Source organism: Diospyros lotus, chromosome 7 (assembly GCF_014633365.1).
Source record: "Diospyros lotus cultivar Yz01 chromosome 7, ASM1463336v1, whole genome shotgun sequence".
Lineage (NCBI taxonomy): Eukaryota > Viridiplantae > Streptophyta > Magnoliopsida > Ericales > Ebenaceae > Diospyros > Diospyros lotus.
Genome location: NC_068344.1, coordinates 31,062,049 through 31,080,205, shown reverse-complemented (window position 1 = coordinate 31,080,205; position 18,157 = coordinate 31,062,049). Strand labels below are relative to the sequence as shown.

Sequence of the window (18,157 nt, the reverse complement as noted above, 5' to 3'; positions counted from 1 at the left end):
TTGAAATCAATGTGAAAATGACTTCACCAAAAAATACAGTTGAGGATGCCGCAAAATCCACTAAGCAGCAACATGTCACCACTGTTGCTCACTAACTTTGGGGACAACCAACCCAAAGAATAAAGAAATAAAAAAGATACAAATACTTTTAAAATACTTTTAAGGACAGCCTTTCGAATTATTGTTGAAGCATAGCCACCACACTAACACTTCCATGGTGGTTAAGTTTCCTGTAGCCACCCAACTACAAGAGTCAGTGTATAATGCCTTTGAAGGCATTTAGGGAAAATTCTAGAAGATCAACTTCTCACTCAATTTATAAATTTTATTTTGAGATTTCATCAATAATGACTTGTTGAACATTATATGAGATATTATTTATTTTAATTTGAAAACACTTTCATATGAGTATAAAAACACAAATTTGTCCTGAAAAGAGACTTTTATAAGAAAAGATAGAGGGCATCTTGCTTGTAACATATAATTCATCATTTGACTCACATCTAAAGAGGAATTTTTTATTTTAACCCCATCTATAAAAAGCTTATCTTAAATTCTCATAAAAAAAATTTTAATATATGACTCAAAACACAAAATTGATTAGAATGATCTAAACTTTTCCTATATGAAAAGATTGTGAGAGATTATTAATGGTGTGGTAGGAAAAACATTAGCTTATGAATTGGACAAAATATTTCTAGGATCGCGTGAGGCCATTGATTGGAGGGCACTTGTGAAACCATAGTAACCAACTCCTAGCAACTACTTTACGGACAATGCTGAATTGTGTGATTAGGGTAGTGGTGATTTTAGGTCAAGCTGTAACCTTATACCTAGATATATATATATATATACACACACACACTGTGGAAGAGATCTACAACCTGAACTATATCTACATAGTGGAGATACCTCCTACAATGGAAAGACATAGCTAGGCATTAAAAGCTCAGGCTTGTTATAATTAAATCTTATCTTGACAAGTCTATTGACAAGTCTTTTAGGGTTAGCCTTTGACATATTTATTTTTGTGGTGCAAGATAATTCTATTTTATTTATTTCTTAGCTAGGTGTGTTTGGATTTATGCGGTGCAAGTAGTGTTGTGGAATCAGTTTCCCCTCATGATCAAATCGTTATTAAAAGAAGAGCCCACTGCAAGTAAATATATATAATTTCAGAATTTAATTTTTATTGGTGAAAGCAATTTTTTACTAATAAAAAACCATTTTTTTCTTTATCAAATAAAAAAAAATAAAAAGGATAAGGTGTTAAGACTGGTCTCTCTTCGATATCGGGAAGGGCCAATTGACCTTCCCCTATATGTACAAAACAGTCAATAAAATTCTCTTAAATTCTCTTACTTTCAAATTAAAAACTAAATATATATATTAGTCTTTTTATCAATTCTTTAAGTATCATTTGAGTCTATTAAATAGAATTTTATTCTCTTAATTCATTAACTAAAAATACCTCCTTTCTAAACTCCTTCAAGGATCAAAATATCTTCATTGATTATTTTATTTGTTCATTTTTACATAGCGATGTAGAGTCACAATCATACCTATTCAAATAATAATAGCAAGCAGTACAATAGAGATAAGAAAAAACTGCTAGAAATATTATCAGTTTCTATACATACCATTTATGTGAAGATATTTTTTTATTATTAAAGAAGTTTAAAAGAGGTGCTTTTGTTAATGAAGTGAAGGAATGAAACTCTATTCATAGATCTAAACAGTAAGAGAGATATACCTAAATAGATAAAAGGGTTAACTCTTAAGTCTAGTTTAAAAGTAAGAGAGTTGTGAATTTTATGCTATGAAAAGTCTGGAAATATATGAAATACTCTTCCATGGTTCTTTGAACTTGCCTGAGGGGAAATGTCGGCTGTGTCGGTTGGTACGGAATCGTAAAAAAGTAATTGATTTTTCTCCTTAGTTTGGCTGCATGTGTGCCTCTATTTATTAAAAAATATCACCATAGCAATTTAATCTGAGATCTAAAATTCACGTGCTTCAATGATATAAAATTCACGAATATCCAAAGACCTCTGTTGGGGATATAGTGTTGAGTTACAAGAAATCGTCGATCACTAATCATGGAAGTTCTTTAATTAATCATACTAAATTGAAAAGATTTTGTCATATCGAACAAATGAATAGTTATTAAGATAAAAGTCATCTAACTAAAGTGTGAACAGCAATGATCTTCTCTCTCTCAAAAGTAGACCTTAAACTGAGGGAGACTTCCTCTGGCTCCAGCAGGCTTGAGTGGTCCGAAGCACCAGCAGGCTTGTTCATGAGCTTGCATATTGCCTGTCTTTGACATTGGCAAATGGGAAATTGTCCAACCAACTCGCTGTTGTCTGAGGAGTATGAACATATGAGAGAAGATCAATTGGACTGCAAAGGAGTATTTTCAAATTAATAAACACCTACCCTCTTAGTCACAAATTATAAGTTACAGAAATATATGTTTTTTAAATATATTTTCATTATTTACTTTTTTTCAATGCAAAAATAGTCATGATTTTCATCACAACAGTTGTAATTACTAAAGTCATATATATATATATATATATTATAATGTCACGATTTTATAATTAGTGTTATCTAAATAAGAGAGTAACTAGTTATTCTGGAATGGTGAGAATTGCAAAAGTTTAGAGTTTTGTTAGTTTAACCTATATATCTTGCAACAATTTATAACTCTATATATGTCAAAAATCATAATTCATGATCACACTTTGATTATTTTCATCTGAAGTCTAAGCATCAATTTTTAAGTCCCCTATCTTTCTTTCAATGTTCCTCTCTCCACTCCAATTCTTGAACCTCTATGCATGGCCCTATTCATAAACCCCAATCCAGTTTTGCTTGATTCTCTTTTACTTGAACTTTGGCCTCTAGTTGTTGATCTCTTTGAGGGAGCAAACTATATAAGCATTCAAGTTTTATTAGATTGGGTTCACATCTCTTTAATTTGACCATGAGATCTTAATTATGGATCTAGTGATTTGGTCCCTGTTCACAAAACCTAATTTAGGTAACATCATACTTGAATACATAAGTTCACTCCTAACATCATCAATGGTGAAACTTGATTTGGCAAGTATTATTAACTCTTATTTCCCATCAATTTCAAATCTTAGTGGTCCCTTTATTTCTCTGTCTCACTACTATTTTAACAGTCATAGTCTCTTATCAAGAAGAGTACAACAATCTTCATCAATCATTTATATACCCTTTTAGGAATTTAGAGTTAACTCCTCGAATTGCCAATGAAATTGTCAACTGGAATAGATTTTTTTCTTATTGGGTCAATGTCACTTTCCTATCTACAGTTTGGAGTTTGTATATTGTTTTCTCTTTATTAAAACTTTAATTTATTGGCCCAAAAATCTATAGTTCATAAAATAATTAGATAAACTATCTCGTTTTCAATATTGTTTTACTTAAAAAAAAATCATATAGTGTATAATTTTTTCATTCAAATGCCACCTTCTTAATTGGTCAAAGTGAAATTCTGTAATTTTCATGATTAGAGATTTAAGCATATTAATATTAAATAATACTATTTTTCTTTTGATTTTTATGTACAATTATATGTGATAGGAAAAAATGGTATCTTAAAATGTTCTTCTTTAATTATGACAGCCTCTACTGCACAACTTTTTCCAAAATAACATTACCAACACCACAATCGGCTCCGTAGAAAAATATAAAAACTTGCACAAATCTATAGAACACTTCAATCTTCTTCATATTCAAAAACCCACCCATCAAATGGCCTTAAACGCCTTCTCATCGGGCAAATTAACCATCACAACCAAACAAAAAAAGCCCAAAAATAAACAAAAAAAGATTATTAAGTAAAATTAATTTCCCAATTAAAAAGTAAAATGAATATTGTCTAATATACTATGACCAAAAAAACAATATTATAATTGAATAATTCAAATAATATTTAAATACATAGTAATATTATTAATTAATTAAGCCATCTCAATATTTGTTTGATTGTATATTATCGCAATATAATCGCCCCGATGTAACTGATATGCTCTCTCTCCCTCTCTCTCTGTCTCTCTCTCTACTCCAACCAACCAATGAGATTAGGACAACCACCCTCTTAATTAATAAATTAATCACACTCCCTCCATCTCTAAAATCAATAATCTTTCTGTCTCTAAAAAGTCTTAGACCGCCCTAAAGAGAAGGACGGACCACACAGTGCGTAATGAATATTGTTTTGTCCTTGCCCTCCAGTCTTCATAATTCGCTTCTCATTGACAAACCAAAACCCATCGATGGGAAAGTGCGAAACTTTAACTACGTGCGTGCCCACCAAAGATAAGATCTCTCCTTCTTCATCCCCTCCTCCCTCTCCCTCTCCGCCTTCTGAAACCGACTTGAACTGCATGAAGAACTGGCACTAGAAAGAAAGAAAGAAAAATAAATGAGAAAGGAGAGAGGGTTTTTCCTATCAACCCTAATTCTTGATCATCATCATATGGGAGAGTTGTTTCTGCCCTTTTTTCTTTTCCTTTTCCTTTTTCTTCCCAGTTCGAAATAAGGGTTTCCAGAAATGGGTATTGTTTGAGGCCTCAGATCTGAATCATTGGTGGAGAGAAAGATGAATTTTTGTTTTGTTTTCTTTTGATGCAAATGCAACCAGAGCGAGAGAGAGAAGGGGAGAATGAATACTACTGACAGAAGAGAGTGAGCACACCGCAGGCAATTGTATAAGCGAGTATACCATTGTGGTGGACGTGTGCTCACTTCTCTTCTGTCAGCCGCTGCTTCTTATTTCCCTCCACCGATGCACCGCCACCTGTGGCTGTTCCTCTCTCTCTCTCTCTCCCTCTCTCTCTCTCTCTCTCTCTCTCTCTCTCTCTCTGTAACTTTTGACTATTCTGATCATCGCACTAGAAAAAGCGAAGGGAAGATGAAAGGCTTCAAAGACAGACACGCTTAGATACGACATATTCAAAGCTGCCGCTGCCACTGCCACTGCCTTGACACGCCCACCATACATTTCAATGTTTATTTTCTTTCTCGCTCCCCCCCACCCCCTTCTATATATATATATATACATATATGTATTTTCGCTATGTGCGTCTGACGATATAATTTATGTGTAATGAGTTTTGCAAGTGGAAGTGGCAGAAGCATGGGAAGGCAATTGGAGGTATATGCTCTCGATTTCAATGTTTTGTTCAACTCTCATTCCTATCCAAATCTAGATTATTATAAATGCGTGCAGTGTATATTATATATGATGGAGCGGTGAAGCGTGACTTTTAATGTACCTATGTTGGAGAAAACGAAGAGGGTTTTCAAGGTACGCCTCGCTACTGTTCTGATTTAACGGAAAAAACTGTGATTTTTTTCCATGGGAATGTGCGATTCTTGTCTATTTACACATGTATATGTTGTCGTTGTCGGAGAGGACGAAGAGGGTTCTGAAGGCAGGCTTCGATTAGCGGAAGAACTGAGTGGTTTTTCTTTTTTTCTTTCGTGGAAAAATGGAATTCTTGGCTTTACACCCCCTCGCGGGTGGAAAAATGGAATTCTTGCTTCGTAATATCATGTTCCCCCCTTTCGCCCTCGATGTCCTTGTGATTGTTCTCTTAGAAGCAGGGAAATTGGCATAATTTTTCCATGATTTTAGCGGTTTGTGATTCCTATTTCCTAAAGGTACTTCACCTGGCTATATTTATCTTTTCAGGGAACTGGTTTTCAAGGAAGAAATAGACCGAAAGCTTTGTGCGTTTGGGTATGTAAGTTCACAATCTTTCCAGTTGTTTGTTAATTTATAGAATACTATTTCATTCAGCTTTTGCCTGGGTGCTTATGGCGTGTTCGATCCTTTTGGAAATATGCACTAAACATGAAGCCTAAATATGGTAGATTTCTATGTTTCTATTTCTGGACATATACTTACCGAGTCATAACCATGATTAAAAATGAAATCTTCAGATACCCAGGTTAGAAACGTTATTCAAATTACTGGTTTCTAATTCAGAAGTTTTGCTTAATTGCCCTTCACAGGAACTTTCTTCTTTAATTACAAAATGCCTCTTCTCAATTATGTGTGTCCTATTGATGGTGTTTAAATTGCTTGACAGCAATTACTGGTTGGTGCTTAAGGGAACAATATTCAGGTTGTCTGGCATAACAGCTTATTCATCCTTCCAGGTAATTGCTTGGGCTATAGTACTGCCTTATGTACAATTGTTACTGTTTTTCACATGAAATACCTACTTCTTTTGAGCTTTTGTGGACGAGAGAGATTATTAAGAAATGCTTCTAATTTTCTTCATAGAAGTCAAGCCATTGCACGGAAGTTTCAAAACTTGACTGGCATAAAATGCTTGATCCTCTCGTAAGATTTCGTTCATTTCATAAGTTTTGTTTATAGATATCTACTAGATGCATATAGCGCTTTCCTTCTATCTAGACAGTGCTTTGGAATGATGGTTTTAGGACTATTTTAATCAAATCTTATCGTTTGACTGATTAGGGTTTTCCCTAGTTTGTGACAGTAGGAACTTAGTCAGATTCTCTTTATGTCACCTGCTAAATAATTGGTAGCCCCCTTCTAGAACAGATAAAATGCAATTGGTCATACTTCTTTGATTGAATAGTGGTACGTATATGGATCTTAGAGGTCCTAAAATACACCAATCCTCATTTATTCTAAGCTAGAAGCATCCAGGGAGCTAGTTATATCATTCTCTAATTACTGTAATACACTATCCTCTTTTATTGTAACCTAGAAGCATCCAGGGAGCTACCTATATCATTCTCTAAATACTGTAATACAATATCTGCTGATGCATATGATAGCAAATGGCAAAACACATGCACTTCGACACAAATGCTTGTGTGCAAAAAAATTGGACAATGATATAGCTATACAAAGGCAGCCACGTGACTGAACCCTTGGACCACAAATAAGTGAAGGGGATGGAGAAGAAGGGTTATACCTTCTAAGCAAAAATGCACACGCAGACGCCATTGAAAAAACTGGGTTTGGTAACTTCTGCTGGATTGGTGGTGGTTTGGATTGTGGACTTGTTACCCCTTAGCTGCAAATTTCCTAGTTCTCCTCCATTAAGAAGATAACTTGATTCTAAACTAAAGATGTTCATCATTGAATTGGCTTATTCTCTCATTTGAGGCCATCACATTATGCAATTTGCTTGAATTTTTGTGTGCAAATTGCATTCACTAATTTGATATATCATGTTTATTAGTTCATTCAAAAAAGATCATTTAGCTAGCCTTTTCAAGTTGTAGTTACATGAAAAACAATTCAATTACTTGATGAACAATAATTTTAACACAACGCTCTACACAAATAAGATATTGATCTTATTGCCTTTTGAGGTAGGGTGATCCTACCATCGTGCTGGTGCATGTCCCTTATTGGGGAAATTTCTTTTGTACTAGCCATTTTATATCTTTATGCAATCAATATATATGTATATATATATATTGTTATCTAAGGTTTATTGGATTAGATTTCTTAGGCGAAATTAAACCACACTCAATAGCATACATTCACGGATGAAATTGAAAGAACAGATTAAAGTATCAACTAGAAATGTAAAACATAATAAAAAATTAAAGCAAACCATAGATGAGATAGTGTCTTGATCCTAGTTCAAATCATTCAATGGGAGAATGACCCTACATCCAACCTTGAAACACCCTTTGATAGCAATTCAATTTATATTAGAAATCAGTACAACAATTTCCTTTCTACCCAAGTGCACTCTTGATTTCTCTCCAAGATTACAAAGAACTATCTTTCTCTAACCTTTCCTCTCAGAAAAATACAGAATACACTTGCTCAAAATTGTTTCATATCAAGCGATCTACCCCTGCCCCTTATTTATAGAATGAGAGGCGAACACCCCAATTTAACTAATTGCGATTAAGATATTTTCAATTTCACCCCCCCAACTATATAAATTTACAGTTGAGCCACCGCCTATATGTAATTAGCCTCTTGAGATACTTGATTGCTTCATTTGAATCTTAGACTTACTCTAGGCAAACCTTATCACAATTCTCCACCATTTGTCTTGAGTACAGTCCATTCTTCAACACTTACCTTGTTATCCTTAGAACTTGCTTGAAATACCTGATCATTTATACAAAAAAATATTAAAACTATCCAAACAATGCTGTAATTTAGATATAGGAATAACTTTGGTGAAAATATTAGCTGCATTATTTTCTCCAGCAACTTTAATTAGGCTTCCTCCATCTTAAGGATTTCCCTAATGAATTGATACCTAACATCAATGTGTTTGGTTTTTTCATGGTGGGATTGATTCTTAGCCAAATGAATAACACTTTAACTATCACACATCAACTTAACCTCAACATCTCTTCTTAGGAGTTCACTAACAATCCCTCTCAACGAAAGACCTTTCTTTATTGCTTCTGTGACAACAATATATTTAACCTCAATAATGGAAAAAGCCACCACATGCTGCAGATTGGTCTTCCAGCTTATGGTTGAGTTCCATATTTGAAAAACATACCCGATTGAGAATCTTCTCCTACCTAAGTTTCCTGCATAATTAACATCCGTAAACCCTAAGATGTAAGGTTATGCTTCTAGTTTTGCTCTACCATAAACCAAAGCCATGTTTAAAGTTCCTTTCACATATCTAAATGTCCATTTTACAACATTCCAGTGAGCCTTACCCGAATTGGCCATGAACTTGCTAGAAACACTCCTAGCATGGGCCAATTCCGACCTTGTACAAACCATGTTGTATATTAGGCTGCCAACTGCATTTGAGTAAGGAATCTTACTCATTTCTCTTATGCTTAATTCATCATTTGGGGACTGCTCATGGGATAGTTTAAAATGATTTGCAAAGGGAACATAAACCTCCTTTGCATCACTCATATTGAACCTACTAATCAACTTACTTAGGTAAGACTTTTGAGATATTATCAGCTGCCTTTGCTGCTTGTTTCTCCTAATCTCTATGCCTAATATCTTCTTAACTTATCCTAATTCCTTCATTTCAAAGGCTGATCTCAATCTTAGCTTTAGATTTTGGATTTTTATGGTTGATTGACTAGCAATCAGCATATCATCTACATATAGGAGAAGATATATAGATATTTTCTAGGCATATGCTTAAAATAAACACAACTATCATATGCACTTCTTTTAAAACCTTGGGCTATCATAAAGGAATCAAACTTCTTGTACCATTGCCTAGGGGATTGTTTCAAACCATAGAGAGACTTCCTTAGCTAACATACTTGCTCCTTTTTCCCTCTAACCTCAAATCCCTTAGGTTGTTCCATAAGAATGTTTTCCTCTAAGTCTGCATGTAGAAAGGCTGTGGTAACATCCATTTGTTCTAGGAATAAATTTAAATGTACTGATATGGCTAGAAGGATCCTAATTGAAGTATGCCTCACCACGGGTGAGAATACACCATTAAAATCTATACTAGACACTTGAGTGAATCCCCTAGCCACTAGTCTAGCCTTATACCTAGGCTTATCTTCTTTTCTAGCACCATTTTTAATTTTGAATAACCACTTGCAGCCTACAACCCTTTTCCCTAGAGGTCTATCTACCAAAGTCCAAGTTTTATTTTTCTTAAGGGAGTCCATCTCAGATTTCATGGATTCCAGCCATTTATTAGAGTCCTTAGAGTGCATTGCTTCTTCATAAGAAAACAGTTCTTCACCTGCTTCTACTGTTGCATAGGATAGTGCCTATGACACTAGGTCCGAGAAACCATCTCTCACAGGAGGTCTAGAAATTCTCCTTTGTCTATCCCTAGCTACATTGTATTTCTAGACATTTGGCAGACTTTCAGAACTGGAGGATCCATTATTTTCCTCCCGTTGTTCTGAATCCTGATCATATGGATTATCTAGGTCCTTATCAAGGTTTTCATCTTTACAGTTTATATCTATTGCCTTTGATTTTCCACCAGTATCTGATTGATCCTTAACCTCAAAGTCTCTAATAGTAGACCCTTAATCAAATGTGACATCTCTACTTACCATTGTTTTAGGCATATCTAGATCCAAGTTCCACAATTTATACCTTTTTACCCCATTAGGATATCCTATAAACAAGCACCTCTTTACCCTTGGGTCTTGCTTAATATGAACATAGACTATACATCCAAACCCCCTCAAATGGTCCAAACTAGGCTTGTGACCAATCCACATTTCATAGGGAGTTTTAAAACCTATGGCAGCAGATGAGGACATATTTATTACATATATAGGCTGCAATGGCAATTTTCTTTGCCCAAAAGGATTTTGGCAATCTAGCATGAAATATCATGCATCTAACCTTCTCTAGTAAGGTTCTATCCATCCTTTCGGCTAAACCATTCTGTTTTGGATTCCCAAGGGCAAATAGATGTCTTCAAATATCACTTTCATTATAAAGCTTGGTAAATTCTTTATTACAAACTCTAAACCATGATCAGTTTTAATGATTTTGATTTTACTACCTTTCTGATTTTCTATCATAGTTTTCTAGGTTTTAAAGGTCTCAAAAGTTTGATCTTTTGATTATAATACATTCACCCAAATCATTCTAGAGAAATTATTTATTATTGACAAGAAATACCTAGTTCCACCATGGGATAAAGTCTGTGTAGGGCCCCATAAATCAAAATGTATTTATTCTAAGGGAGCCTTGGTGGAATGGATTGCTTTCTTAGGGAATTTAACTTTTACAACGTTTCCTAAAATACATGATTCACATTTATCTAATTTTGTAACACTTCTAGCACCTAAAATCCCTTGCTTTGATAGTTCTTTAAGTCCTTGCTCATTGATATGAGCCATCCTATAGTGCCATAGCCTAGTATGTTCATAGGATTTGTTTTCTCCTACTGCTACCTCTCCACATAATGTGGATGCTTGTAGCACATAGATACCACCGTTTTGAAGAACTGCCTTTATGTATATGAGTGAGCCTCTAGTTACCTTAAGGACTCCACCATCTCCTCTATAGAAGTAGCCATTCTTATCTAACTCATCAAGAGAGATTATGTATCTTTTTAAATCTGGAACATACCTCATAGCAGACAATGTTCTAATGGTTCCATCATGCATTTTAATTTTAATATCTCCAATTCCCATAATTTTACATTCTTGGTTATTTCCTAATAATACTGTAAAACTAAGAGAGATTGGAAATTTTTACATATATATTAACTAATAGGATGCATGTATACCTATTTATACAAAACCATTCATATGTCATGACATAAGCATGACATAAGGCTAACCTTAAGTCTAGAATACACACACAAGTGTTATCTCTATATATAACTCAACACTCCCCCTGAAGCTTGTTACATATATACTCAATTTGAGGACCTCTAAGGGATTTAGTAAAGACATTTGCTAATTGGTCATTTGAATTGACAAAAGTTGTGGTAATACAACCAGATAAAATCTTTTCTCGAATGAAGTAGCAATCCATCTTAATGTTTTTGGTCCTCTCATGAAAGACTGGATTGGAGGCAATATGTAACGCAGCTTGATTATCGTAAATTAATCTCGTATGTGATATTTCTCCAAACTTGAGTTCCTGAAGCAATTGGTTTAACCAGATAAGTTCACATGCTGCCAAGGCCATAACACGATATTTTGCTTTTGCACTTAACCTAGCAACATTATCCTGTTTTTTTGTTTTTTCAAGATACTAGGTTCCTTCCAACCAGAACACAGTATCCTAAAGTAGATCGTCTATCAGATGGAGAACCAACCCAATCAGCGTCTGAATATCCGATTACCTGAGTATGACCTTTGTCCTCATACAATAGTCCTTTCCTTTGAACTCCCTTAATATACCTAAGAATTCGAACAACTGCATTTCAGTAGCTATCACAAGGAGACTATAGAAACTGACTGACAACACTAGCAGAGAAAGAAATGTCAGGCCGAGTAATAGTGAGATAATTAAGTTTTCCAACTAGCTTGTGATATTTCCCAGGATCTGCAAGAGACTCCCTTGTCCAGATAAAAGCTTTACATTAGGATCCATATGAGAGTCTATAAGTTTACAATCAAGCATCCCAGTTTCTTCCAGAATGTTCAACACATGCTTTTGCTTAGAGATGACTATACCAAAGTTGGGTAGGGTAACTTTTATGCCAAGAAAGTACTTAAGCAACCCCAAGTCCTTGGTCTGGAAATGATGTCTCTTTAGTTGAGTAATACCATCCTGATCATCACTTGTAATGATAATATCATCCACATAGACAATCAAGTATATACACTTTCCCTGTGATGTGTGTTTTGTAGAAAATTGAATGATCATACTCACTGCGAGTCATACTAACTTCCTAAATAATAGTACTGAAATGACCACACTAGGATTGCGGAGATTGTTTTAACCCATATAGTGAGCATCGGAGTTTACAAACCAAACTAAACTCCCCTTGAGCAACAAACCTAGGCCCAGCCCTAAAGGGGGGGCAGTCAGTGTGACTGCCTTGGGCCCATTATTCAGCGGAGCCCATTATTTAGGGCCGTTGTGGACTTCAAGTCCGCTTAGTGCACTGCTGGGCTGGGCGGACTTCAAGTCCGCTGAAGGCGTGACTTCAAGTCTGTTGGCCTTCAGCGGACTTGAAGTCCGTGCACTGCAGCACTAAGCGGACTTCAAGTCCACTGGCGCCAGCAGATTTCAAGTTAGCGGACTTCAAGTCCGCTTTTCAAGTTCGCTCAGTTCTCTGGGCAAACTCTTCAAGTTCGCTAATCTAAAATTCTAATCCTTGTGAACTTTCTGTGGAGAGGGGGATTTTTCAAAGGGGGTTTCTGAAATTCCAGGTTATATTTCTCAAAGGGATTTCAAATAGATTGATGTTGTTTTGCTTTAACTATTTAGCATGTAGAGAATTTTATTTTTATTTTGGCTAGATGAAAGATAATTTATTTTGCTGGATGAAAAAGAACTTATTGAATTGTTATAAGTATTTATCTTGTTTATATATTGTAGCCTTTTATTTTAAATTTTAATATATTGAAGTTTGAATCGATACAATTTATTTGGCATGAATGTTAAATTTTTAGTTAATTTGGATAGGTTAGATCTCAGTTGAAAAATAAGAATGAGTTCATCACTAAGTTTAAATATATATATATATGGGGCCTAATTTTTACTTTTACCCTGGGCCTTAAAAAATTTAGGACCGACACTGAACAAACCAAAGAAGTTGCTCAATATAAATCTCTTCCTAAACCTCACCATGTAAGAAGGCATTCTTAATATCTAGTTGATACAACGACTGGTGGTGTAGAGCGACTATGGAGATAAACAAATGCACATGAGACATTTTAGCCACTAGGAAAAATGTATCACCATAGTTAAGACCATACACTTGGGTGAACCCTTTTACTACCAAACGAGCCTTAAGCCGATCAATGTGCCCATCAGAACCAACTTTGAAAGTATAGGTCCATAGACATCCAACAAGAGATTTACTTGGGGGTAATGGAACCAAATCCCAAGTATCATTGGAATGTAAAGCGATCATCTCTTCTACCATTGCTTATCGCCACTGCATATCAAAAAGTGCCTCGCTAACAATTTTGGGAATAGAAACAGAGGAAAGGGAAGAAAGAAAATCATTGTAAGGAGAAGACAAACGATGATAACTAAGAAAATTATAAATTTGATGAGGATTGTGCGTAGAGCGGGTACCTTTCCAAAGGGCTGATCCTTAGGACATAAAGTCACGGTAGGTGGAGATGCTGGAGTGGGAGGTGAGGCAACAGGAGTCGCTGGTGCAATAAAAGAAGCGGGAGGTTGTGCAGGGACATCAACAAGACCATCATGTGACTGAGGCGGAGAACGCTGATGATAGACTTGTAATGGGATAGATGAGGGAACAAGGAAAAAAGGAACATGGGGATTATATGGAATAGGAATGGCCTCGGAAATGGGATGGCACTCGGAAGGAGAGGAAGAGTAGAAAAGGGGATGACTTAGAAAATGTAACATCAACGGATAGAAAATAGCGTTGGGTGGTAAGAGAGTAACACTTATAACCCTTTTGAAGTCGGTAATAACCAAGAAAAATGCATTTGATAGACCGAGCAGACAATTGATCCCGACTTGGAGACATGTTATGAACAAAGCACATGCAACCAAAGACACGAGAAGGAAGAACATATGATGGTTTATCAAGAAAAAAGAGAGAGTGAGGAATTTTGTCCTGAAGAACAAAGGAATGCATCCTATTAATGAGATAGCAAACAATGATGACATCATCAACCCAAAAATGAAAGGGAACATTATGGTGTAAAAGGAGGATGTGAGCAGTTTCAATCAAATGTCTATTTTTACGCTCAACAACTCCATTCTGTTGTGGTGTGTAAGCATAAGACGATTGATGTAAGATTCGCTGAGAAGACATAATGGTAGTGAAGAGGGTAGAAAAATATTCAGGGGCATTGCCACCGCGCAATACTTGAACAGATGTATGAAATTGCGTTTTGACTTCAGCACAAAAGGATTTAAAAATTGAAAATAACTCAGAACGATTTTTCATTAAATATAACCAAGTGCATCGAGAATAATCGTTGATGAACGTGACAAAATATTGAAAACCTAAGACCAACACAACAGACTAGGACCCTAAACATCATAATGAAATAAAGCAAATGGGGACATAGCTCCATTATTAACACGTTTTGAAAAAGAAGTTCTAGTATGTTTTCCAAGCTAACAAGACTCACAATGAAAGGTTGACAGTATAGACAGATTAGGAACCATCTTTTGAAACTTGGCCAAACTAGGATACCCCAAACAGTTGTGGAGAAGAGCAAAAGACTCCCTCTTTGAGCATGCAATAGGAGTTTAGGAAGGTTGAGGTGATAGAGACCCTGCGACTCACATCCGACGCTAACATCTGTTCCGTACCGCGATCCTAAATAGTAACAGAATTATTATTGAAGGTGATAGAACAATTTAAGGCATGTGTAGGTTGACTAACAGATACAAGATTAAAAGGGCAAGGGGGAAGATAAAGGACAGAATCTAAAGGTAGAGATGATAAGGGTTTGGCAATGCCAATAGCTTTAGCAACAACTTTAGAAACATCAGCCAAGATAACAGAAAGTAAAGAAACAGAACTAGTAAAATGAGAGAACAAATGGGGATTGCTAGATATATGGTTAGAAGCACCTGAGTCTAGGACCCACAATCCTAAAGAGGATAACCGAGTGAGAAAGGTAGTGGAGTCACCAGAGTGGGCGATAGAGGCAGTTGTGGATGATGACTGCTGGGATGTCTTATACTTGAGATACTCGTCATAGTCGTCCCCAGTGAGAAGTAAGGTATTTGATGGATGTCCAGCAGAAGATTCAAATTGAGAACTATCAACAGAAGCAACATTCGCAACTTGAGGCGGTTGCACATTGGCAACACTGTTCCTTAATATACCCAACTTGTGACAAAAGTCACACTTGAGGCGGTTGCACCAATTACTACCACGACCCCCTTCTTGTTCTCCACGATTCTGAATCTGTGAAGCCATAACTGAATTATCACTGGTGGAAGAGATAGGCACTACAAGAATAGAGGAAACCCGAAGAAAATGGGAATATACTTTATCCATTGTAGGGACGTTGGGGCTAGCAAGGATCTGGTCACGAACCATTCGGGACCAATGGCAGCAAGGGTACATACCATGAAGAACTTGTCTCTCTAAGCAAGATCTTCTGTAGCAATCTTACCAAAGGGAAGAAGAGAGTTATACTCAGCCTTAAGTGAAGCCATTTGACCAAGGAAATAGGGAAAAGTCATACCCTAGTGTCTCAAATTAATCAGATTAGATACCACTAAATACAAGCATTGGATGTCATTTGTATAGAGAGCCTTTGCCTGACTCCATAACTAACAACAAGTGGTATAGTTGGTATAGATTGGGTGAAAAGAGTGATGAATTGATTGCCACAGGAGGCTACATAACAAAGCATCAGCTTTCACCCACACAATTTTTTCTGTGGTCACATCCTCAGACTTGGTAGTTAGATGATCATCTAAACCTTGACCCATAAACCATAGTTCAACAGCCTTAGACCAAGATAGATAATTTGAACTACCCATTAACTTCTTAGTAGCTATGGCTGGAGAGGGAGATAGGATACTGGAAAAGGAAGTGGATTTACTGGGTCCTGACATGTTTAATAGCAAATCTGTCGAATCTAGGTTAAACATATCTAAAATGGATCTGTTGGATCTAGGCTAAACAAATATGGTATGTTGGGTCAGATATAGGCTAAACATATCTGAAATGGATCACACTTAAAATAGATATGAATTGCAATGCCAAATTGAAATAATCACACCTTTTGGCATATCTAAAATTTAGAGACACAGGTGGTCAGATCTGGAGGAGGTGCAGTGGTCGGAGATCTGAGCAATAAAGGCGATAGCAGGAGCGGTCGAAGCAAATCCAATGGTGTGGAGCTAGAGGCAGTTGCAGTGGTGATAGATCTGAAATCGTTGAGCAAGAAGAGGATGAATCAATGTAGAAGAAGACGAATCGTTGACCAAGAAGAGGATGAATCGATGCAGATCTAGCCTAGATCTGGGCGATGGTAGCTGGAGATGGCACAATAGGCAACGCTGGTCCTTGGCGACTCAAGCAGCGGTGGCGATGGTGGTGGTAGCAACGATGATGGTGGCGGTGGCAGTGGTGGTAGCAGCGAGACTTGGGTGAGTTGGGCAATCTAGATGGTGACGACGATGGTCATGAATTCTAGTGGTGGTGCTAGTGATGGCGACATGAGGGCTACGATGGTGGATCTAAAGTCACTGGCACCGGATCTAGAAGAACGACGATGCTGACGATAATGCGGTGCGGCGATGTGGAAGTAGATCTAACAGCGATGGCGCATGGCAACGAATCTGGCAATGACGGTCGTAGATGTGGCGACAGTGGATGATGAAGGAGTTCACTACTGTCATTACAAGAGTGATAGATCTGGGTCGACGAGAGATGGCAACGGCGGTGACTAGCCGCCTGAAAAATGTAGAAAGCGAGGAGATGGTGGTCGCAAAGCAGGCTACAAAGAAAGGCTCCGCTGGAAGGATTACACGGCGGGAAAGAAGGCACCACTTGAGGGATATCACAACGGGAAATAGCAGCAAAAGCAACATCGGAGATAGAGGAGGCAACTAAGGTTTCTATGGTAGCTCTGATACCATGTAAAACTAAGAAAGATTGGAAATTTTTACATATATCTTAACTAATAGGATGTACACCTATTTATACAAAATCATTCATATGTCATGACATAAGCCATGACATAAGTCATGGCATAAGGCTAACCTTAAGTCTAGAATACACACACAAGTGTTATCTCTATATACAACTCAACAAATACCTTACCACTACTAAGATCCCTAAGGTTTAGAAACCAATCTTTATGTGGTGTCATGTGAAAGGAACAACTAGAATCTAATACCCACACTTGTTTATCTATTGTATTAGATATAACTAGTGCATATGCACTATCATATTCGAATTCGTATTTGTATGTTGAGAGTTTTGAATTTATTTTTTCTTGAAATTCTCTCTTTTTCTTAGGACAATTCCGTTTAATGTGTCCCTCTTCATGGAAGTAGTAACACTTGATTATTTTCCTACTATTCCTGGACTTTGACCTAGATCTTCCCCTTACCCTAAAGTCTATTTTTCCTGGCCTTGATTTGACTGCAAGAACGTCACCAACAAAATTCTTGCCTTCTACCTTTTGTTGCAGTTCTTAGGAGTTTAAAGCTCTTATTTCATCATCAAAAGTAAGAGTGTCTCTTCCATGTTTCAGAATATCAACAAAAGTCTCAATAAGATTTAGGCAAAAAACGCATTTATTCTAAGTCTTTATCCTTATCATCGTATTTGACTTCTATATTCTCAAGATCAAGGCACAATTTGTTAAACTCATATATGTGTTCTTGCAATTTCTGTCCTTCACTCATTTTGAATGTGAAAAATTTAGCCTTCAAATACAACCTCCTAGACAATGACTTAGTCATATAAAGACTTTCCAACTTAAGCCAAATTTTTGTTGCAGTCTTCATCTTTGAGACTTCTCGCAACACCTTGTCGCCTAAGCTTAGAAT

General features: G+C 36.4%; 2 protein-coding genes across 41 annotated transcripts in view; one reads left to right on the top strand and one right to left on the bottom strand.

Annotated features, from left to right (window-relative positions):
* Window positions 1–2,001: 2,001 nt before the first annotated feature.
* The window catches only part of LOC127805979 (uncharacterized), a 93,465-nt gene continuing 77,309 nt past the window's right edge, over window positions 2,002–18,157 (bottom strand). For 5 of the 13 annotated variants that reach the window (XR_008024297.1, XR_008024280.1, XR_008024260.1 and 2 more), the window contains one exon: window positions 2,002–2,366. Coding sequence is in view for 6 of the 13 variants with exons in the window: in XM_052342860.1 (XP_052198820.1) it covers window positions 2,298–2,366 (69 nt within the window). In the remaining 7 variants the exon portion in view is untranslated. Of the gene's footprint in view, window positions 2,404–4,004; window positions 4,436–7,720; window positions 8,156–18,157 lie in introns of those variants that run through there. The other 8 variants (XR_008024274.1, XR_008024258.1, XM_052342858.1 and 5 more) reach the window with 4 other exon arrangements.
* LOC127805981 (uncharacterized) overlaps window positions 4,292–18,157 on the top strand; it is a 90,464-nt gene continuing 76,598 nt past the window's right edge. For 8 of the 28 annotated variants that reach the window (XR_008024309.1, XR_008024307.1, XR_008024303.1 and 5 more), the window contains exons 1-5: window positions 4,416–5,191; window positions 5,247–5,344; window positions 5,732–5,783; window positions 6,132–6,201; window positions 6,329–6,388. Coding sequence is in view for 16 of the 28 variants with exons in the window: in XM_052342877.1 (XP_052198837.1) it covers window positions 5,307–5,344; window positions 5,732–5,779; window positions 6,132–6,201; window positions 6,329–6,388 (216 nt within the window). In the remaining 12 variants the exon portion in view is untranslated. Of the gene's footprint in view, window positions 5,192–5,246; window positions 5,345–5,731; window positions 5,784–6,131; window positions 6,202–6,328; window positions 6,389–18,157 lie in introns of all 28 variants that reach the window. The other 20 variants (XM_052342868.1, XM_052342867.1, XM_052342865.1 and 17 more) reach the window with 13 other exon arrangements.